Source organism: Tympanuchus pallidicinctus, unplaced genomic scaffold (assembly GCF_026119805.1).
Source record: "Tympanuchus pallidicinctus isolate F22 unplaced genomic scaffold, pur_lepc_1.0 scaffold2, whole genome shotgun sequence".
NCBI classification, from domain to species: domain Eukaryota; kingdom Metazoa; phylum Chordata; class Aves; order Galliformes; family Phasianidae; genus Tympanuchus; species Tympanuchus pallidicinctus.
Window position 1 is genome coordinate 17,349,843 of NW_026294721.1, and position 23,822 is coordinate 17,373,664.

The 23,822-nt window shown below is 36.1% G+C and overlaps 1 protein-coding gene across 3 annotated transcripts in view; it reads left to right on the forward strand.

The window, feature by feature from the left end:
- Nucleotides 1-205: 205 nt before the first annotated feature.
- TBC1D19 (TBC1 domain family member 19) overlaps nt 206-23,822 on the forward strand; it is a 46,037-nt gene continuing 22,420 nt past the window's right edge. Inside the window, exons 1-11 of one of the 3 annotated variants that reach the window (XM_052682213.1) lie at nt 315-376; nt 4,560-4,639; nt 7,304-7,376; nt 8,152-8,197; nt 9,050-9,125; nt 13,609-13,683; nt 14,816-14,879; nt 15,775-15,821; nt 18,900-19,010; nt 20,400-20,472; nt 21,165-21,203. In XM_052682213.1, coding sequence (XP_052538173.1) covers nt 9,090-9,125; nt 13,609-13,683; nt 14,816-14,879; nt 15,775-15,821; nt 18,900-19,010; nt 20,400-20,472; nt 21,165-21,203 — 445 coding nt within the window. In that variant the 5' untranslated portion in view covers nt 315-376; nt 4,560-4,639; nt 7,304-7,376; nt 8,152-8,197; nt 9,050-9,089. Of the gene's footprint in view, nt 377-4,559; nt 4,640-7,303; nt 7,377-8,151; nt 8,198-9,049; nt 9,126-13,608; nt 13,684-14,815; nt 14,880-15,774; nt 15,822-18,899; nt 19,011-20,399; nt 20,473-21,164; nt 21,204-23,822 lie in introns of all 3 variants that reach the window. The other 2 variants (XM_052682212.1, XM_052682214.1) reach the window with 2 other exon arrangements.

The following is a 23,822-nucleotide window of genomic DNA, read 5'->3' on the forward strand; positions in this document are numbered from 1 at the left end:
GCCTCGCTTAGGAAACAGGTGCAGGATCGCGTTTCTCCCTGGTGGGCCAGAGGTACACACCGGGGCGATGCGGCAGCCCACGCCCAGGGCAGGGCGCTGAGCGGCTCGGCCGCCGCCACGCCCGCCCCGGTCCCGTTGGTCGGGGCGGAACCCTTCAGCGTGGCGCCGCTTTCCGCCCGGCCGCCGCCGCGCGGTTGCCCGGTAACGTCGGCGCGGGCGGGGCGCGGCGCGGCGCTGCGGGGAGAGCGGCCCGGTGCGGAGGCTCGGCGGCACCGTGATGCTGGAGCAGGACGGCGGGCTCTCCCTCACCATAGCGCGGATCGTGCAGCGGCTGAAGGGCTCCAGCCTCCACACCCAGCTGGAGCGACAGGCCCGGGTGAGCCCTGCACCCAGGCCCGTCTCCCTCTCCCCGCCTCGCCGCTTTGTTCCCGGCGTTGTGTCCCTGCTCCGCGCGGTCCCGGGGCCTCCCGCCGTCCTTCCCCGCTTGCCCGGTCGCTGTTTATCGTTCCTCCCTGTGGGGCCGGAGGATTTCGCAGGCAAAGCGCGGGCTGCTTTCTGCCTATCTCACCTGCTCCGATAGTGAGCGGCTTTGGGTTGCAATCCGCGATTTGCGGAGCTTTGTGCCCCTCCGCTGCCTTCCTCCGAAGTGCCCTCTGGGGAGACGGGGGTTTGGTGAAAGGAAGTGAAAATAAATGGAAAGTGCACTCGAAAGTTCGTTCTGTAGCTGGGAAAGCGGTTGTATTTAGTAACTGGTCTGTGCATGAGACCTCGGCTTCTCATGTTCCAGATGAACCCCTTCAGATTAAATTTGTATCTGTTTTCATGACCGTAATGACATGGTATTGGTGCTGCAGCCGTTGTTCTGCTTTACTGAACTCTTTGGGGTTTGATTTCATGGAATTTTGGATTTCATAGAATTTGGGGTTTTATTTAATGTTTTGTAAACAATGTGTGAAGTTGTAGAGATTTGGTTCTGGGCAGAGTGCCCATTGTTTGCCTTAAATTTGTTTGGTTTTGAAATGAAGAATGGTTTTCTTCTCTGAACGTCCTTAAGGCTTTCTCCAGCAGGAGACATCATAGAATCATAGAATGGCTTGGGTTGAAAAGGACCACAATGATCATCTTGTTCCAATCCCCTGCTATGTGCAGGGTCACCAACCACCAGACCAGGCTGCCCAGAGCCACATCCAGCCTGGCCTTGAATGCCTCCAGGGATGGGGCATCCACAGCCTCCTTGGGCAACCTGTTCCACTGTCACTACCCTCTGAGTGCCTTCTTTGTTTCTTTTGTTGTTAGAAGCATCTGCCAGTTTGGTCCTTAATACTGTTTTAAATGCATGTCTGCTGTGCTTTTGTTGAGTGGCAGCTCTCTATATTCAGCATCTTAAACAGAGGGCCTGACATGGCATGTAGAGAATGAAGGGATTTCAGAACAGGAGTCTCTTCCAACAACTCCATCACTGATGACAATAAAACGCATGTTCACCTCTGCTTTTGTTTTCTTGCGCTCTGACTCCTGGAGGCCTTGTTTATGGCTATTGGTACCTACACATCTGTTTTGACAAGTGGCCAGGACTTGGTGGGTTGTTATGGTATGCAGTACCAGTGGGCAGGCTGAGAACTTTGAGTGCCCTTATCAGGACAGTTAGATGTCTGAGTCTCATTCCTCGAAAATATCCAGCATCTCTGAAAACATGAGTCACAATGGAACACACAGTCTATTTTAATACCACTAGATATTTTTAAGATGTCTTGTAAACATTATTTTAGCTGTTTCGTAAATTGATCTCTTCTTTAGAGTCTATGAAGGGGAGCTCAGAATGAACAGCCTCTTTCACCTGTTAATAATTTTGAGCAAAACACAATTTCCTGATGTTATTTGTGAGAGATGATAGAAGAGTCCTGTGGTTATGAATTGATCCCACCAGTGCTCTGTTTGACGCAGCCTGCACCTGTGTCAGGGGCTGTGATGCACGATGTCTTTAAAATAAGTTTAGTGTGGGTGCAAAATGATCTACTGTCACAGTTATCATCAGATAATTACATTTTTTTGTCCTGAGAAATGAAATAGGGTAGAGTCGTGTGCTTGTTAATGAAGACTGGAAAAAGAAATGTTTAGTTGATTCCATAGGGTGAGTTTTAATGTTGATAGTGTGTCTATAGTTAATGCAATGAGATGAATACAGAAAAAAAGTGAGCATGCTTTTTCACTCCATGCTCATTTAGAGGCCTTGCAGCCCTCCTCTGGACCTGCTCCAAATGCTCTGCATCCATCCTATACTGCAGGCCCAAGGCTTGGACACAGTGTTCTGGATGGAGCCTTACAAGGTCTGAGTAGAGGGAGACAATCACCTCCCTCTCTCTGCTAGCCACCCTTCTTTGGATGCAGAGCAGGGTACCGTTGGCTCATGTCCATGAGGACTCCTAGGTATGCTCTCAAGGAGCTCTCCCAGTCTGTACAGATGTCTGGGGTTTCCCTGGCCCAAACACAACACCTTATACTTGGCCTTGTTGAACCTCATTAGGTACATGCGAATCCACTTCTCCGGCTTGTCCAGGTCCTTCTAAATGGCATTCCTTCCATCTGTTGTATCAACTGCACCACTCAGGCTGGTGTCACCAGCAGACTTGCTAAAGGTTCACTCAATCTCACTGGCTGTGTCATTGATAAATATGTTGCAGAGCACTGGTCCCAAGACAGACCCTAGGGGACTCCATTTGTGACCTTCCCTTTCTGAAATGCTTTTAAGGTAAAGTGTGGGGGTGTCTAGAAAAACTGAGATGTGGAAATCTTCAGGCACGAACTTTAGTTTGAGATCAGATGGAATGATTCAGAAATCTGACATCACCTTTTAAATGTGGATGTTTAACAGAATATTAAAAATTTTTCTTTCTTTTTAGACCTCTAACAGAAATCTGTCTGACCCAGGCTTGCCAGGTGACCAGGGGCAAATGACACATAAAGCTTTTTTTAACTAAAAGTAAAATAAAATAAAAGCCCTAGTATTGTTTTTCCTAAAGAACTTTTCTGAACCAGCAGATGAGAGTAAAGTGTAATAAAGGTTCTAAATTAAGTTCTGTAAAGCAAGCAATACTCACAAAACAAGGAATCCCTCCTGACATTTTCTGTATAGACATTTTCAGATTTGTTTTTCTTGTAGGATGCTTGTGGTGGGTGTACTTGAAGGAGAGCTTGTAGCAGATCAAGACAGTGCTGACTGAATAAGCTGAAAGATGAAACTGGACTGTAAAAGTCAGCCCAGACACTCCCACCCCAGTCTGGTAACTCAGGTGTGTAGGATGGAGTGAAGAGGGAACACATGTGGGAAGTGGTAAAAGGTTTCAAGAGGTTCTTGAAGGTATCAGCAAGATATAGCGAGGAGGTCAGCTGGAATACATGATCAGAATGGCTGGCCAGAAAAGAGGACACCATCAGCACTCTTGGAGCAGACATGTAACTACTTCCAAAGGATCTAAAGGGACTACTGATCTGAGTGAGAGGTACTGATATTCACAAGGCTTGGAATGGTGGAGGGAAGAGAGGAGCGTTGGGAGTGATGCCTCTTAAAGTTGGGGTGCTGCCTGAGTGTGTGCTTTGAGAGGGAGTGTGTGAACTTTTTAGATTAATTCATCTGGTGTAAAAGTTTGCAAGATATCTGAAGGTATTATTTCATGACTTTTTTTTCCCCCTAACATTAAAGAGAAATTGATAATGATTCCTACTTAAGTAAAAGATCAAACTGAGAAATAAAATGTTTTTGTGAATGCAGTATTTATTTGATAAAACTTAGCAAGTAAACATAAGCTCATGAGTCGTCATGGGTAACAGATGATTTCTTTTTGTGCACTGTATTTGACAAATGACTTGTTATCACCTTTTGATAGAGCTTGTACTTTGGTCTAATTGGTCCAGCAGTAACATTGCAGTATAATTAATTTTAAATTGAATGCAGTTATGAATACTCTGAACAGATTGTCGAGTTCAGAAACAATGTCAGTGATTCAGGTTTAACTCACAGGTTTTATTTATCTATTTATTTTTAGTAATATGAATTAAATATATTTTAACTTGTGTTTTATTTGAAGCACTAATTTTATATTGAAATGAAACAGAAAAACTCGAATAGTGTGTTTTTGATGTTTAATTGATGTGATCTTGTGGGAGAATGTAGTGTTTGAAACTGTTTATTTCAGTATGGCACAAAGAGAAGCTGTCTGTTTCAACTGTTAAATTTTTGATTTTTTACCTTATATAAGAAAGCTGATAATACTTTCACTCTTAATTTAGCTACAGTAGAAATATGCAAGTGTAGGAAAAATGTTAATGTATTCAGGGTTTTATACTTATTGAAATTGGCTGTTATGCTCAGAATTATCCTCCTTTTGGTTACAGAAATGTGTAAAATAAATCCAGAATCATTCCCTTAAATGTGTAGGATTTTTAGGTGTTTAGAGAGTGCTTATACGGGAATTGCTGTGATCATAATTGAAATGATTTTGATCAAGTCAGCTTGATCCTAATTGAATCATTTATGATAATGACTGCCAACATCTTGACAGGATACTGTACCGAAGTCAAAGCTGTGCATGGAATGCAAACACTAAGGATTGATAATGTTACCTGAGCCACTTGTAAAAAGGTTTGGCAAAATTTTTCAAGTCCAGAAGTTGTGCTTTCTCTTCTGTACAGCTGAAAAACAAGAAGATGCTGACAAATGCTGTATTGATGGTTTGTTTTAGGAAGGAATGTCCAACAGCCAGTTGCCTCTTGATTTACAAGGAGTAGACAAAGGCTGTTGATGAAGGTGAACACTCAGCCCTTGAGCCCTGCTGTCCTATCCATAAAAATATTCACAATGCCAGTTAGACTGGAAAGGACACCAGCAGGCGTGAACATTGTTAAAAAATAATTTGTTTGCTAAAATATGCTGTATTTATCCCTGTCTCAGGATTCAGCCTTGGTCTGGCTGAGCCCATGAGTAGCATCGTTTCTTCCCTAGCCTGGCTGCCATTCTTTACCTTCCATTGCTCCTTTTCCTTTACTCTGCCTGTTATGATCTTCCTGATAGATTAAAAAGAAGAAAAAGATAGATACTCATTCATCAATATGTGTATATTAAAATTGGAGAGTCTGTCTGCTTCCGTGTACCTTGCATTTTGATCATGCAGGAAATTAATTCAGTTCATCAGTACGTCTCATCAAGGTGTGGGGTTCTTTTTCCCCAGTAAGCTGCAGTTGGTGTTTTTATCAGTGTATATCATAGTAATGCTTCCAGTATAAGAAAATGTTGTCAATGTGTTTTTCATGCTACCAAAAAAAAAAAAACAAAAACAAAACCAAACCCATAGTGGACAACAATGCAAATGATATTTGGGCAGTACATTGTATCAAGAGTTCAAAACAAAACTTACTGAAACACCTTAATGTTTTTTGCAGTATAGTATTAACAACTAGTAAGAAAAGTAACTAGCAGGAGTAACTTGTAATCACAGAAATGGTTTGGGTTGGAAGGGATGTTAAAGATTACAATGCTCTAGCCCTCCTTCCTTAGGCAGTGGAGTCAGAGTAGTTATCCAAACAAGAAATTAAAGTATATAGGAGACCCGGTCTACTAATTTTGGAAGATCGTCTCTGTCTCTGACCCCTTAATTTAATTCCCGTAAACACCCACATAAAATCAAAACATGAAGCGATTCAGATGGGGATTTCCTTTATCCTATCCAAATGAATCTTTTCTTTGGCAATATTATACTGCCCTAGGATGTGTTCTGCAGTGTTACAGCTAGCTGCAGCCACAAGCTGGACTGTCTGCCAGTTTCTTGTGTTTTGGGTATTAAATAGATCTGCAATCTCATGTACAATAAAAGAAATCCTTAGCAACAGCAGTGTCTTTGGTTCTGTAGCAGTTCTTTACACCTCGAGGTTTGTCCTTATTGATCATCTTTCTGTTTCAAAAAGCATGCCTGTGCTCTCTTTGCTATTGCAGTAATATACCAAATATCAAAGACTTCAATATCTGTAGTAAAGTGACTTGAAAGGAGAATTGCTGATCCTGATAGCCTTTTCATTTTTCAGTCATTCCCCCCCTTTTACAGGGAAAATTAGAAATATTTTTTAAAAATCTGCATTGTGAATGTGTGTAGACCAACTCTTTTAGCAAGCTGTGCTGCACAGTAAATGAGCTTTTCTATGTATATGTATATGTGTAAACTGTAAGGCAGATGACAAGGATGCAGAATTTGTTAGCTGAGTATGATGGAACAAAAGTTTGCCATGCTGTCAGCAGTGTTGTCTGTGCTGACACACTGCATGGGCATGAAAGCCTATTAGAAGCATGAGTTATCATAATAGACAACAGCTGACATGTCACCAACATATTGCTGAGTAGCTCTGGCTAAGCAGTATCCTGCATTTCTGGGGAGCTGAGGTGGCTGTGTGCTTCTAACATGCCTTGCTCTGGCATGGCTGGGGGGTAAGCTTCATAGATCTCCCAGTGTTATTTTAAGGTCAGCAGCCAAGGTTGCTATTCTCCAATCCTCTGGCTTTATCCTCTAGTGCTAATCAGCTGTTACCACTTTTTTGTGTTTTGAAAATTACACATTAAAGCCACTTCAAGAAAATCCTGAGTTTTTGATTGTTGTCCTTTTGGAACTTTTTGGTCTCTTTGTTGTCTCCTCTTAGTTTCACTGTGGAAGGAAGTACCATAGCAGCTGCTCATGCTGTTGCTGAAGAATCTACAGCAGGATTATAAAGCTAGTTGTTGCCCAGCTGGCATCTGTCAAATGCACTTCATTGCACATTGCTGTATATACCTTGTAATGACAGCTGCAGAGGTGAACGTTTGGCCCAGTTTTTATCTGAAGTTTGAAGATGGCACCTCTTATCTGATGGGTGAACTGTGGGAAGTTTGATTGGAAGCTGCAGAACATTTTCAATTTGATCATGTCAGTGACCAATCCTTTAATGTGCGGAACCTGGCATTTGTGCAAACTGTGTAGAGTACTTAGGAGTAGTAAGCATGTATGTCACAGATAGTCCTTCTCCCATTACCTGCACACAGCTTTTATCACAGACATAAAAGCAAAGATATTGACTTAGGGAAAAGTTGGCTGATTTTTTTTTTTATTATTGTTTTTTAACTGTAACAACTGCCTTCAAGTTACTAGGAAGTAATTTACTGTATGTATGTAATGTTAAGCTTGTATGTTTCTTATTTTATAACTGAATACACAGTTACTTTCTTTATAACGAGTGTTTGATGCTCATTTATTCTTTTTTTTCTTTTTTTTTTTTTTCCCATTAGATTAGCCTACACAACCCAGAAATTAAACTGGAATCATTAAAAGAAGATATTAAGGATTTTCTGAAGACATCAGGTTTGTAATACTTCAGATAATCAAGATGTGAAGTTGTTGGCACTTTGACATGGAGACGGTGTTAATTCTGGATTGTGTGAGGCATTGTGGAAATACACACAAAACAGTAGGTGATAACTTTATTAAATTATTAAACAGGATAGAGAAAACAAACGGGTAAAATGTTCTTGTATTGTGGCAGCATATGAACATGTGATGCAGAAATATGATATTGCCATTTTACAAGATGCTGGTAATATATTCTTTTTATGAAAGTTATGAATGAAACAAGTTCAGGCCATTTGGTAAATGGAAATTAGCATTTATGGAGGCCCTCTTTGAAATTTTACCCTTTGGTAAATTTTTATTGGATGTTGTAGGCTATATTGCTCTATAATGCAAAGATCTGATTATAAGTGATGTGTGGTTTGTAATCACCAGGAACACTATTTCTATTAACATTTATAGTTGTTTTGAAAATATGATGGTTTCAGAGGAATAGCTTATAATTGTTTAACCGAAGCTGTATCATAATTATTTGAACAGCAGATGGAAATAAAGGATATTCAACCTTTTTTTGTAGACTTTAGCTTGTAGTTTTACCTACCTTTATTAGGTTAAGGTGTCTCCCTCTCTTCCTGTCTGTCCAGTACATAGACTTGAATTGAGACAGGACAGAAAACTCTAGCAACTCTAAAGTAACCTCTGATTCGTGTTCCATTAGTATTAATTTCTTAAAATTGTCCAATTTCTTTTTTTTGTTGTTTCTTTGTTTCTTTAATTTGTATTTTAACAGGTTGGGAAAAGAAGCTTCAGAATGCTGTTTATAGTGAACTCAATGTGTGAGTTTCATTAGCATGTTAATTTATTAAGTTCTATTTGCATGATTTCCTTTTCATTCCTTTGTATATGAAGGTGTGTGATGTGTTGCTATTGTGTACAAAGTCTGCCATATCAAGGATGCCTGCTTTATTTCTGTTTGTAAATTGTCGTTTCTTTTTCATCCTAGTGAAAATGCTGGACTCAGATGTATCTTCCCATACTTCTAAACATTACTTTAATAATTTTTTTTGTTGTTTTACTTCCAGAAGTACCAAAATTCATAATGTAATTCTGTTGTAGCTGAGGAGTTATTGCAAATGAATTAGAAATTCTTTTCAGATGTTTAGAACAGCATTATGTGTTCAAATACCTTCAAGATTTTACATCTCTAGACATAGCAAATCAATGTCATCACATTTGTTATGGTTATAAATACAGGGAAATTTGAGAAATTTTTACTTTATTATTGTTTAGCTCACTTTGAATTAAATTTCTGGGAAGTACAAATGTCTTTTACACTCTGGCAATTCACAAAGGCGAATTAATTGATAAACACAGCCCAAACTGCAGTTATCTAATAGAAATCGTTTATGTAAACATACTCCTGCTAATTTAACTAAGCTTTTTACACTTAATAGTTTTGAACAGTCTGTCTTCAGAGTACAAGGGTCTTGATTCAGCAAAGTACTGGTATGTGTTACCAGTTAAAATAATTCAAAAAGTACTACTTGTTTTTATTTTTGATAATCATATGCAGTGTTTTTATTATTTTTTTTTAAATTTTCCTGAAAGAAATTATGTTTAGGATTACAGATAATTAATAAAGCAAAATAAAAATATGGACATTTAAAGTATACTGTATTTTCTTCAAGGTTTCCTTCACCGTGTCATCCTGCAGCACCTCCTGAGCATATGAAGGAACCTTTGGCTTATATGAGGAAAGCACAGGTTGGTTGTTATCAATTTTACAGTTCTCATATAATCTTTGGTTAGACTATTTCAAATTTATTTTAATTTTATTAATCCAATTTTAATGTTACTGTGCAATTTCTAGTGTTTATACCTTAGGAAAAATAAAGATTTGTACCTATGTAGAGTTTAATAATAATGTTGTATATGTAACATATTACATACATACCATAAATGCTCAAGTAATTCTCCTGCTATGGAAGAAGTGGGATGTAGTGGCAGGTGGGTGAATATTTTAGAAGAGAGATTACATGAAGCATATAAAGTAGGAGAGTTTATTTCTGTTGGGAGAAAGATGTGTAGATATAGGTCATTTCACTTAGGATTACAAAAATAATACATAATAAAATATATAATATATATTTATATAAATAATATTATATTAGGTATACAAAAATATTATCTGAAGAGATACAGGTAGGCAGTTTGGCAGTGAAAGACCACAAACTGCATAGATACTGAGAGCAGAAAGAAGAAAGATATTCAATAATTGGAAATTGGAAGGAAAAGTTAAAGCTTTAGAGCTAAGGAGCTTAAGGAATATTGAGGGGGAGAATGGGAGGAACAGGGCTATAAAGGATTGAACAAGGATTTTGGTACTGGGGAAGAATATTTCTACTCCATTGGATTATTTCATCCCCGCATGCTATTTGAAATAAAATCTTGCATGAACCTTTTGAGTTTTTTTTTTTCCTTTCCATTTTTAAGAGTATGATCCAACCAGAATATCAGAGATAAAGGTAACATTGTGTTTCACACAGCCGTGCATGGAAATACATTGTGATATTCTTTTACAAGTTATTCAACAAATTGTGTTACTTTTTCAATCATATTGTTGCTTGTTGCAGTAAGCCTTATTGTGCTGCTCTGTGTTTTCTGTCTTTAGCATGTGGGTATAAAGATTGTATTAAACAAATTTACTGCTGTGATGTGGAATGTAATGCCACAATTTACTGTCTGAAAATAATCACTCATATCAATGATTGCTGACATGAAAAACACACAAGTACTTATATACGTGTTTATGTATGTGTTTGTTTGTCTGAACCAGCTTAATTGGCTATTATTTCATAAAAGAGTATGTAGTGCTTAGATAGCACAATATTTCTGATACAGTGTGGAAAGGATGGTTTTTCTAATAGTTTAGGAAAGATAAGGAGAAGTTCTGTGTTTACTCATTTCAAAGTTTCACTTACCTAGTTCAAAGAGAATCATGCGTAGTTGTTTTCAAATTCTTTCTTGAAATACAAATAGTTTTTGCAGGGAAATATTGATAAGGTGATGATTAGAAAGTTGCATAAGAGTGTGGTTAGGGAATTAATAAGACATTATCCAAACACATTGGTGTGTGTGTGAGCATTTGATTTTTGAGATGCACTCATTTATCATTATTGGTAAAAGGCCCATAAGAAAACAAGGGGGCAATCAGCTCAGTTGAATCTCAGCTACGTTTTGTTAATCTTTTGAATAAAAAAGAGTGAACAATGTAAAAAGTTGATGAAGCCAATGTTTCCATGATTTTATTCATTTAAAATATTTGAAAGGAGCTAAAATGCAATTATTCAGATCTCTGATGTCTGCTAAAACTAAACCAAAAGTGGAAACTTACTGATTTATTTCCACCAGGTATCAGAAATCTAATGAATATTTTGAAGGTAGAAGGCTGTTTTTGTTTTATTTGTAGGCGGATCTTTTTGCCCTTATTTCTCTTCTAGCATCAAACAATTGGAGAAGAATATTTTGATTCTTTGATATTTTGATTTTGAATATCAACAATATTGGTTCTAATAGAAAAATGTTTTCCGTGTACATCATATTTGATTTTTATTATGCACAGGAATGGCTTAAGATGCTTTTTCCAATGTTATGAGTTCACTGGCATTTTCTTTATCCTTTTCTATCTTAATTTTGTTTTACTTCAGAATTCTGGGAAGAAGGGTAATACTCTCTGAAAACCATATTATTTTGATATCACTAATTGGAATGACTTTGAATGAAGCACTAATTAAAACTATATTTGCCTTTTTTTTTTTGTTACAACAGATATTAAAATATTCATGGTTAACCCTTTTTCTTCTCAAATTGGTTATGTTCTCTGATTTTTAGCTGGCAGTCTCAAATTTATGTACTGTATTCTTTTCATTATATCAAAATAACAGATTTCTAGGAAATGATAGAGCATTCATATCAATGAGTAGTACTGCTATAAATCAGTCATGCATTTGTGGCATTGTTCAGTGTAGAAGAGTACTGCAATTAATAGTTATGCTTTTGAATGTTAAAGCAAACGTGCTGTGTATTTTCTAACTGTGTGTGCTGTAGCTGGAGAGATATTCCTGCAGTTGAGTTAAGGTAGATCATTACATTCAGCTTCTTCATTCAGTCTTAAATGAGGTCTTTCCTAAACAGAGGCCCTTTTTCATTTCTTGAAAATTGACATATACAATATCTGTCAATCCTGTCAAACCTCTCTCAAAAGTGTCAGATAATTTCACACTCTGGTGTTCTCCGTGCTAATTGGTCTGGTTACAATTTGAGAGGATTAGGTCACCTACTGCCACTTTGCTAAATGGGAGAATTATTACTTGTGCATCTTAATGCAGATTTGGCGCTATTACTAAATTCTAGGATTTAAAAATTGAAGACTTTGCTAATTTGGTTTTGCTGCCCAGCAGGCATTGGTTTGAGTTGAAAAATTCTTAAATCTGTTAGACTTCTTTCTTTTGATATCCGCATTTTGATGAGGCAAAATGATGCAAGCCTTTCCAGCTCTTTAGTTCTGAGTTCAGCTTTTTCTTGATTTAGGAGAATTTCTGCAAACAATGATGTATAATTCAAGTGGGCAATGTAAAGATATAAGAACAAACAGAGATAAAGATATGAAGCTGAGTGCAAAGAAATGTTAGGAATTGTTTCTGACATCTTCCATGAAGCCATATTCTGATTCTGTCCTATTCTGATCTTACAAAGCTCATAACAAGCTGAACACTATAGATTACTAACATGCTGCACCTTCAATGCAATAACTCTACCCATCTCTGGCTGGGCAGTTGGCTGTCACCCTAAGAGTATCAGCCTCCATTGCTCTTTGGAATGAGCTAATGCTCAGTCTTGCAAAGCTGTCTCATTCCTCAGTGCTTTTTTTGCGTCCTTTACATTTTGGCATTTTGTATTTTTTAAGTTTTGATCTTTATTGTTTCACTTGATTTTTTTTTTTTTTTAATTAACACCTCTGTATTCTTTGCTTCCATTTGCTTGTATGGTTTAGTAGTCTTTGTGTTCTTTCTCACTTGTCATTTCTTCCAGCAACAAAACCACCATCTCCAGCAAAATAGAGTACTGTAAATGCTTCGTTCCTCCATGAGAGAAAAAAAGTAGTTTGGTGTCATGCTATTGTGTTATTGTGGCACTTGGAAGGCATTGTTTTACTGGGTGCAGTAATACAATGAAATAACAAATATTATACAGAATATTATAAAAATTACTACAATCAGGAGAATATTTTTTACACCCATACTCGACCTGTTTTGTTTATAGAAGAGAAGGTAAAGGGATGACTTGATTTGGGGAAAAAAATGTTACCGATAAAAGATAACTACTGTGTTTGATAGAAAATGTCATAAAATATTGTAAATGGAAGCGAAAATAAAGCAATTATAGGCAAGACATAATCTTTTTTTTATTATTATTATTTTATTTTTTATTATTATTATTTTTTTTCCTTAAAAGAACATTTGAACTTCTGCCCTTCCCTTTATTTGCTTCCTGTCTAATAAACTGCAGCCCATTTTTGGACAGAAATTTAAAAAGCTTAAATGGTTAGATGGTATCTAGCTGTTGTCAAATTTGTGCCTAGAGTTAATTACAAATAATAAATAGAGTTAAATGAAATTAACAGGAGTCCTTACATTCATTTGATTGAAGCTTGACTCATCATCTGCAGAAAACGAAATTAAATATAAAACCCACAGTGCAGCTGTAATCATGGAAGCAATATCCAAAGCCAGTTGACTAGGAAGTCAGTACTAGTTGGCATTAATTCCAGGGGAATTATCCACAGATCAGGCCACAGAAGTGAGCTTGACATCTAATGCAATAATCAGAAAAATCTGATTGTTCTTTAAGCTGTCCATTTGCATTTGTGGAATTTGTCATCGATGCATAAGGAAGTACTAGGCTTATGTCATAAATCAGTGACTGTGAAATGTATGCTTTTTAGACATCTAAAGTTTGGGGAGTTCATTTTTCTGGTTCTTTCTGATGATGTAGTTGATGAAATCCATGTCCTCTGTTGTTTCTATTTAAACAACCGTGTAAACTTTCCCTTAATGCTTTTGCAAGTGTCAGTGGTTCTTGTTATCATTTCTTTATATATGAGTTTAGAAAGCTGCTTATTCTCAGGCAAGGCAAAATTGGAGAAAAAAATAAGTTTTATGTAATTTAATTTTTTTGTGCGTTTCAGGGAAGCTGGGAGAAGCGAATTCTAAAAAGTCTAAATAGTATGTGCACGGAACTCAGTATCCCACTAGCACAGAAGGTAATGTATTATGAAATTTCCGTTGCCAAACTGACGTATTTTTTCCTGAAATTAAGCCTGGTCTTGCATTTTTTGTAGTGTTCATTTTACACTTGGTTATCAAGAGCTGCAGGACTGCTCTCCAAAATATTTTAATACAGAAAATAATTTTCAGACTGTATGCTTGAGCTGAGCTTGAGAAGATGGCAGTCTATAGGAGGATCTTCCTCTGATGTTGCAGGAATTAATCTCTTGAGGGAGCAACATGTGGGAGAGCTAATTGCTATGTTCATTGCTTTTAACAGAATGTTTTTGTGTGCAGACACAGCTGTATAAGATACAGCTGCACAGCCTATAGATAACGTGAACGTATTTTGTTTGCTGCATCATATGTGCCCAACTTGCTGGTTGTATGTGTTTCCCTCCCCCTTTTTTTAAAAAAAACACAGATTTTCATAAAAACATAAAATTTGAATACTTACATACTTTAACTATATTATATATTTTCTATGTGGCCCAAGACAATTCCTCTTAACTCAGTGTGACCCAGGTAAATCAAAGGGTTTGACACCCTTGCAACCGATACTTAGGAGAGAAAGATACTGACACAGAATTACTGGCTGTCTTTGACAATCTGCATTTTTTTCATTATTTATTTAAAAGCTTTAATTTTAAAGACTACAGATCAGGATAATAATGTTAGAATGTTTCATTTTTATTTATTTTCCTGCTACCATATATAGAATTTTTGATACAATATATAGTACTTTGGTTTTCTCTACAATATTGTTCATCATCAATGATAAAAATGCATTTGGTTTTGCTTTTCATGACTGTGCCACAGATGGGAATTTGAGGACAAAGTCCAGAAGCTCCAGCTCTAGCTCAGTAATATGAATCTGACCACCAAATAGCCTAAAATTCATTAGTAAATCCATAAAACTGTTTAATTTCTACCTTTCCTTTTTTTCCTAGAACTGGAGCCTGGGACTTTCTGCAGTTGTTAGCTTGGGATTAGTTTTTAGCAGAGGAGTTTTGTGTTGCTAGTGCAGCCTGAGTTTAAAAGTGTAATATTCAGTTACATATTTGAAATAGGCATGCTTTTACTCATTTTGTTAAAAAAAAGAAGAGTTTCTTTCTTGGTTACTTTCAGAGGCCTGCAAGTGAGCAGAAAGAGCTGCTTAATAAATGGAATGAAATGGGAACTGACGAACCAGGTAAGATCAACTAAATTCACATGCATTAATTTTTGGTGCGTTAATATGTCAAATACACGTTATTTATCAACTAGAGATTAATATAATCATTTCAAGGTAAACAGATTTCAGTCTTTTTTTCTAATTTATAATGTTTAACTGTGCATAAGTATTCATTTTATTGTCATTTTGTTTTGAGTTGCTGTGCTAATTTTGAGTCAGCTCTGGGAGTTTATGGTATAATACTCCTGATTCCAATGGTTTAGAGATTCATACAGCAAATACATGTCTCTTTTTAGTGTAAAATCAGGCTAAGAAGAAGAAAATATTCAGAACTATGGATAATTAAGCTCATTTTGTTAACAAAAGATAACACCTGCACAGAATAGCCATGTTAACATTTGGGAGAGCAAGGCTAACCAAGTTCATTCACACCCAGGCTCCTCAGAAGAAATTATTTTGCAAAGGTAATGATTTGTATCTCAAGGAGTACTATCTACACAACAACAAATACATTTCATGGATTGTTGATGACTAGTCCTACTTTTTATTTTACTAAAGCAAATTTCATTCTATAATCTACAGTGTTTTAAAAAATCTTTTAAGAATATCATATCACTTTTCATGTCTGAAAGGGGCTCAGTGTAAAAGCTTATGCGAAAGCAGTAAAAAGTTTTCTAGGACTAATGTTCAATTAAATACTTGGGATTTAGAAAGCCAAGGCACTGACTGATAGCATAATCTTGGAGAATGTGTAATAGTTCTAAGCATGATATTTGAGATGATGATGATGTTATTTTAATCTTAGTTGTAAGACATTATTGAAATTGCTACATTGTGTTACATGTATAAGAAAATTGCATGTGTATTTCATCTCTTTTAGTTTTAAGGTACCATAATTGAAATCTTATTTCAGATCTAAGTCTCTTCAGGCCTGTTTATGCACCTAAAGATTTTCTTGAGGTAAGAATTCATGAAACAACTCAGCAATTGAATTGCATCCATTACATTTTTTTTTTATGTGAGGTGGAAAAAGTGTTTTTTAAGTCTCAAAGAGACAAGTAAGCAGTACAATTTGCTATTATTCTAAAAAAGCCCAATTGGTATGATAGAGATGATTGTCCATGGAATGAAACAATAGAAAGTTCGTAAACAGTATTTGCAGAACCTTAGATTTTTATTTTCTGAGTGGATGTCCATATACATATTTACATTGAGACTAAGTGCTACTATTACCAGGGTGCCAGAACAGTCTGTGAGGCCAACCCACACAAATCCCTTGCACTTGTGGATAGCATTTACAAGCCTCTCTCTCCTACAAGGTCCTTCCCTCAATCAGATTAGCCTTTGCACTTTCTTCAGGACTTTTTAAGACAGTGTCTGATTTGACCATTAATTAAGGTTAACGTATTTTATGAGAGTGGCTCTAAAGGCACGTGGACTCTTGTTTGTTACTCTATACAAACTTACTCTTAGTAAGTTTAATATAATAATAAGTAATATCCATATAGTCTTACTCTATGGGTAAGACTAAAAAAGTGAAAATGCTTGTCACGTACGTGCATGCACTTTGTATTCTCTTATTGCCAGTGGGGCTTTAAGAATTCTAAAGTAGATTAGAATATTGAACTGTTAAGGTAACTTCTTATGTTATCCAGCACTTGTAGAAGTGGTGGAGATATTCTTAAATCTTTTAACTGTTGCAGTTCTAGTTCAGCAACAATAGAAAGGTCAATGGTGAGCAATAGTCTCCAAAAAAGAATGAGCTGTGTTGATATTAACAGGTTGCAGTGCAGTAGAAGTGCGTTTGTAGTGTAGAAGAGTTGGTGCAGCATTCACAGTGTGGATTTTTAGGGGTCTTACTTTAGCTAAATTCCAGTCTGATTACTTCGACTGCCTGCCAGTCTATGACCAGAATGCATCAAATGTGCTAAAGGTACATCTTGGTTGTGATGTTAACCAAGCACAGTAGTTGGAAAAGGTCCAGAGATTCTCTTGTGAAGTCTCACTCTTGTTCTGAGATAAGTTGGCCGTGTGGGTACATCTGCAGCAGGAGTTCATGCATTTGTCAGATAACTGGACAAGGCAGACAGTTGAACTGCAAAAATGATGATTCTGTAGTGATTAATACATTTCTAACATGTTTGCACTGGTATTTCAGACAAATTGGCATTTATAACAAGTGAAAATGGACACATTTTATGATTCCAGGTATTGTTTACAAAACAAAGTGCTGTTCTCTTTTTTTTTTTTTTGTTAGCTGTAGTTTTAAATTATATTTGTGACCTTCTGTTTCTCCAAAGAATAACCTGATTTAAGCTAACTTTTCCTCTGAAAGCAATTTCCCAACTTATTTCATAATTAATTATAAATATTAAATTGCAATACATGAAGCTGCTTGACTGATTGGTGTTTGAAATTTTAGGTCATATAGGATTGTGAAAAATCAAACATTAAATAGAAATGTTTGGAGTTGACAGGTTTTGGTCTATAATCAAACAAAATCGTTACAAAGAAGAGATTACATGATTGTCAAGACTTAAAAATCAGAAATGATGGTACTACCCATCATTTCGCATGGTTCAAGTGTAGAATGTATATATAAAATAGAACTTACTTTATCAGCTGTATTTTAATATAGAATAATAAATTTGTTGTCATCAACAGTACTTAATAACAACACAGTAGGAGGTTTGGGATTAAAATAAGATGGAAAATAAAATGTACAAAATCCTCAGTTGTATATCCTACCAGTTGTACAGGAACCACATCATCAAGAGCATGACAGAATAGAATTTTAGAGTTGAGATGATCTTCTCATTTAGTCGCGTCAGTCTAGATCAGTCAGGGTCTAGATCAGTCAGAGGTTAATGTATTTTAATGTTTGAAATGATTCATTATAAGTTTAGTGGAATGTCTTTTGTAGTGTAGAGAAGACTGATTGTTAAGTGTGAATTGTTTCATGCTTATCAATTGTAAATACATTTCTGAATCCTACAATAAACTTGATATTCACTTTATTACTTTTCTGAAGAGCTCCTCTTTTCAAGTTACTCATGACAGAAAATTTGATTAAACAGATTTAAATTTATTCTGTTTTCCATCACTGCACTAACAGTCACGTTGTGCATTTAATCTTGAATCTGCAAACAAATCCATTTTCATTTTAGACTTATGTAGTGACTTTCTAGGTCACTTTTTTTGTTTGTTTGTTCTCCTAAGACTGTTTTCTTTCCAGAATTCTCAGTTTGTTTCATTAGTCTTTTAATTTACCAGTCTGATGGTGAGTTTCCCTGGTATTAGAATATTTAAGACTGAGAATTGTAGAAATAGAATGTTGCAGAATTTCATAAAAGCTGGAAATTTACCTTTGAAGGATTCTTTGCCAGCTTAACATTATAATATTAAAACATATATAATAATAGTATATGTCAGATTTTCTATATTCCAGCTATTTACCTTGACATTAAGTTCTTCTCTTTTAAATTTTATCCTTACTTCAGATTTTTGATTTTGTAAAAATGAAATAAAAAAACTTACATGGAAGAAAGTATTTGGAGGTTTTGTTATTTAGTAAGAAAATATCGTAGTAGCAAATTGTACCTCGTTTTGATTCAGCACTATGTAGGATTGCCAGTGTAAAAGCATGAGTAAAGATTCTTTCAGAAAAGCAGTAGTGCTACAGAATATCCTGGATACTGTAGCCATCAGAAAGATTCAAATAGCTTTGCAAAGGAAGCTAATTTTAGTGGAGACATTTGTATATAGCCAGCTCTTAGTCTCATTTATGGAAAATGCTTTCTGCTTTTTTATGTCATAAGTTGAGCTTACTTTTCAAAGTGGAGTATGTTTGTTCCCTGAAAAAGTTGGCTTCTTTTTTTGTTTTGAAAACGTAGAGTTTGATAATTTGGGCCTGTACATGTAGTAGTTGTGGGAAATGGTTGTATGCCAAAGGTACAGTTTGCAGTGTTGATTTTGGGAGCAGTTCTGAATGTAGATTTCCAAGTATGTGCAAGGAATGATGGAGCTGTTGTTTTTAAGGTCCTGATGAATCTTCGAAACCCAAATTATGAAAATGGAGAACAGCCTAGTTTCAGAAATCATCTGGGGCTAATTCAAGTTCCTCTAAAAGTTAAAGATATTCCAGAATTGGTAAGTATATTCTTTCTTAACAGTAAGTTTCTATAAAAATAATTTTGCCTTGGTGATGAATGAGAATCTATACAACAATACAGTATATTAAAATTGAGGTAAGTTTTTCCTTTTGTAAATGAAAATTGGCATGAACACAAAGTGGATCGCTAGTTAAAATACAGCGTAGAAAAATTTTATGATAAGACATTCTTAATGACAAAGAAAACGTAAGTGCTAACTTGTCAGTCAGTTGGGAAATTTTCATTGTGTGCCACGCAGCTGTTGATTTGATATATATATATATGCTCATGCATGTTTTCTTAACTTTTTGTCAACGGTTTACGGGCTGGTTCGGCCCGGTTCCGTGACCAGCGGGGCGGAGGGATCTGCGGATCCGCACCTCCGGAAAAAGGGGAAACAGGGGACCCCAGAATAATTGAAAACAGCGGCACCGATCTGAGGAGAAACAAACTAATTTACTAAGTATGGTATCGGAATGCAAGATAACACACCATAATACAATATAATTAGAATTGAAGCCAATAAATCAAATATAATGAGAGAATGTCTGAAAGGTGGATAGGCCTCACCATAAAGCTGAGGTGAGATGCGCAGTCCAGTTGAGCAGCAGGGAGACAGGAGCAGCGCCCACGACGAAGGCAGACGAAAAAGAGAGCATCAGGTGACCTTGCCAGGAGTTAAATCTGCTCTCCCTGACCACAAATCCCCTGGGGAATGTAGTTCTCCTTCTCTTCTGGGCAGGTACCCAGGACTTGAGCATTGACAGTTAAACTGCCAGTGCCCCACATGATGTTATGATGTGGAATACTGAAAACCAAGAATCACAAAACCATGACACTTTTTTTTTATGAAAAAAAAAAAAAAACCACCAAACTTCTGACTATTCAATTTATCTTAGTCTCTGTTTTATTTGAGCTGCACAAGATCAGTTAACCTGGCATTCTGATTTTCTTAAATTAATTTTCAGTCCTGTTATAATTTCAGACTGTAAATGAAAGGAATTTGAATGTAAGACTTATTGCTGGACGATAGGAGAGCTGTTCTTAATGCCCCACTCATAAGGTTTGTCAGCATTTTGTGCCGATAGACAAACTTGCATCTGGGTTGAGAAATAGCTCGGAATTAGAGATCATTAACCTAATATTTTATGTTCCACTTTATTATATCCTGGCATAGCTCATAGGCATCTTGAAAACTGAAATGAGAGTAAGGATTGATGTGCGATTCTTCTCCTTTTAAAGACCTGAGCTCTTATGTCATAAATATGCATTTAAAAGGAATACATTTTGTGGAGAAAATATTTGCATTTAGACTTTCAGAAGAATTCTTGTGATTTAGGGAATTAAATGCTGTTAATTTCCTTTTTATGGTTTTGTTTCTTTTCAGAAAGAAGACTTCAGTGAACTAGACTTAAACATAGGACAACTGGGTATTGATGATTCAGCACAAGTGCCTCCTGGTTAGCTAATGCTGTGCTTCACTCATTTAATTAGAACACTAATGCATAGAATACTGTGCAAATATCAAATAATCTGTGTATTTCTTTCACAAGAAACCATAAATGTTTGTTCGGTTTGTAGTAATTTTCCTTAAATAATAGCATTTCAAATACTGAGGGGTCAGATTTAAAGAGATGTAAAATAGTCAGCTTCACTTGAAAGTAAGTTTATTTTAAGAATTTGAACACTGCAGAAGAAAACTGCCTATTTCCAAAAATACAGAAAATACAGAAAAATCTTGTCAACCCTGTAGTGTGACACTGTTAATATATGTACATATAAATGGCTTCTATTATTTTTCCTTGTCTTCAGTTATACCAGTAGAACCAAGCCTTAAAATGGTGTTTTACACAAAAATGAATAATACTATATTATAAAGTTATTTTTCTTTTAAAATGGAAATTTACCTAATTAAAAGTCTTAGTTCCTGTAGCACAGTACAGCTTTTGTATTTTTGTCTCTCTGATCAGAAGTTGTTTAGTATTATTCCTTGAAAAAGAACATTGATGCTGATGCAATTTAATTTTAGTGCCTTCGCATTCAGCTTATTTCTTATTGCTAGAGATATGTAGAAAAATACAGAGTAATGTACTCGTTTTTTTTATTTTCTTGTCTAATATTTGGAATTTGTCTTTATTTCTTAATTTTCTAGAGTTCTTTGAAAATGAGCATGTACGTGTTGGACAAAAAGGTAGGTAGGCATCTATTTCCATCTGTAAAATAAACAAAAAAACTGATTAGTAACAAATACATCCAGTAATTTTATATCTCATACGCCTTTAGAATTTTAACAACTTAGGCAGACTAGAACAAAACATAGTCAATAATAACATTGTAATTTAAACAAGATGGAAAAGGAAGCATCACAGACTACCAGTAGCTATCAGATAAATAGTTCCACAGATATTTCATTAAAATCAAATAGGAAGCATAGACAGCAGCTTTTTGGTGATAACTTAGGTCACTGCTGAATTTCATTTTAAAATCGAAAGGTTCTGGACTCCTTTCCGTGCATACACAGTTCTCATTAGTGTAATGGGGTTTACGTCTGCATCAGAAAAGAATGTTTTAATGTTTATTTGCAACTGCAGAACTTGTTAAATATTGCAGTACTTAACCACCATGTATACACCTTTTTTTCTGAAAATGTTCAGGAGTTTCCTTGAAGGATGAGAAATGATCTGGAAAAGAGTAAACATTTCTTAGTTCAGATTTGATTTTATAAGCATACATACAATGTTTGAAATCCAGCAATACCCATTAGTTACTGTACCTTGTGATTCCTTTTAAACTTTATCAAACACAAAAAGGGGGTTGATGCAATTCCAAAACTCCTTCACTCCCTTTTGTTGTTTCACTGACCAATTAATGATCTTTCTATTTTTCCTCTCTTTTTGTGGTTCTTAGTTTGTCCATTGTCTGTTCTCTGTTCCAGTGCAACTTATTAGGGTATTCCATCTCCCTCTTCATAGAATCATAGAATCACCAAGGTTGAAAAAACCTCAAAAATCATCTAGTCAAGCTGTCCACCTGCCACCAATATTTCCCACTAAACTGCATCCCTTAGTACAACATCTAAATGTTCCTTGAACACCTCTAGAGACAGTGACTCAACCAATTCCCTGGGCAGCCCATTCCAGCACTTGACCACTCTTTCAAAGAAGTATTTCCCAATATCCAAACTGAACTTAGCCTGGCCCAACTTGAGACCATTCCTTCTAGTCCTATCACTAGTTATATAGGAGAAGAGGCTGAGCTCCTCCTCATCACACCCTCCTTTCAGGTAGCTGAAGAGCTATAAAGTCTTCCCTGAGCCTTCTCTTCTACAAAGTAAACAATCCCAGTTCTTCTCTATTTTGTCCCCTAAAAAATCTGTATTCAAGCTTTACTGAGATTTAAACTCCCACACAATGTAATTTTTAATGCTCATCTCTTGTCTGTGTAGAGCAGGCTCTATTACACAGATTGTCTTAGCTTTGTATCTGTGCAAAGACACAGAATCTTGTAAAACTGCAAGCTAAAGGCTTGACCATGAATATTTAAGTTCATTCAAGGGAAATCTTTCTCCATGCTCCATTGGATATTGTTTATGACCTTGCATGTCACAGATGCATTGATTTTCTCTTATGTGAAATATAACTTAGTGTGAGGAGCTGCCATTATTGTATTTTAATTTGTAATTCCGTAATTATATTGAAAAACTCATCTTGTATGTGAAAAAGCTATTTTTTCATACTTTGTGTCTCAGTAAAAAATGGCAAGGTAAACACTCATAGACGCTGTGATGAGTCACAGTCTTTTCTGAAGTTTTGTGAGAGTTGCAGGAATGTCTTCCAATTTTGCTCTTTAGGGGAAGAAAAGGAGATCACACAACATCTGTGTTAGAGCTCTACAGGTTAAACAAAAAATTGGCAGAGAGAGGAAGAGAGGAAAAAAGGGAGGAATCAATTCAGTAGGTTTTTGAATCTGACTTCATCCTTCCATTACAAGACTGATATGGTGATTTTAATGTACAGTTAAATTTAGAATAGCAAGTTATTTCTGAGACTGCTGAAAAATTGGAGGATGCAGATTTGAAAGCGTCTCACTACCAGGAAAGTATTGATCTGTGGGCAGTTAAGTTTTTTTGTTCTTACTATCTATCGCAACTTAGTTTTTTAATCACACACTACTAATCAAGCTGAAAAATCCAAAATCAATTTCAGTATCATAATTGCCTCAATGAGATCAATATTTTCCGTCTTGAAATTTATTTACATTGTGGTTCACAGTACTTTCTAAAATATTCAAACACTTTGCAAAAGTCAATCAGCTCACAGAAATATTCTCCCAAGCCCATCTCTAGATAGTTAACATCAAAATAGGGGCAGTAAGAAAACAGAATAAGCAGCAATCTCGTATTTGATGTAAGATAACACTCGTACTGGAGTATTTTGTGGCTATATATGATCGCGTGTTCCACTTGGTGTCAGCCTAGAAGCTGCAACTGGGCTTGAGTAAAGACATCTAAGTGCTATTCCTCTGCTAACGACAGAATGTCGATTGTTTTCTTTCCCAAAGAGCTACTTCAAAACTGAATTGTGGAAACCAGGCCTTTTAGATATTTTCTCTTTAGTTAATGTTTACAGCATGGTAAACTAGACGGTTCACCCTGTTCCTGAATCTTCATGTTATATGTTTATAGGGCTAAACTGCACTTACACTATCAAATGCTATCTAGTACTAACCTTACTCTCTTGCATTCTTTATTACTTGCATGTATGTGATTTATTTGTCAAATAGATGTTTGAATTCTTTGCTTATAACAAAT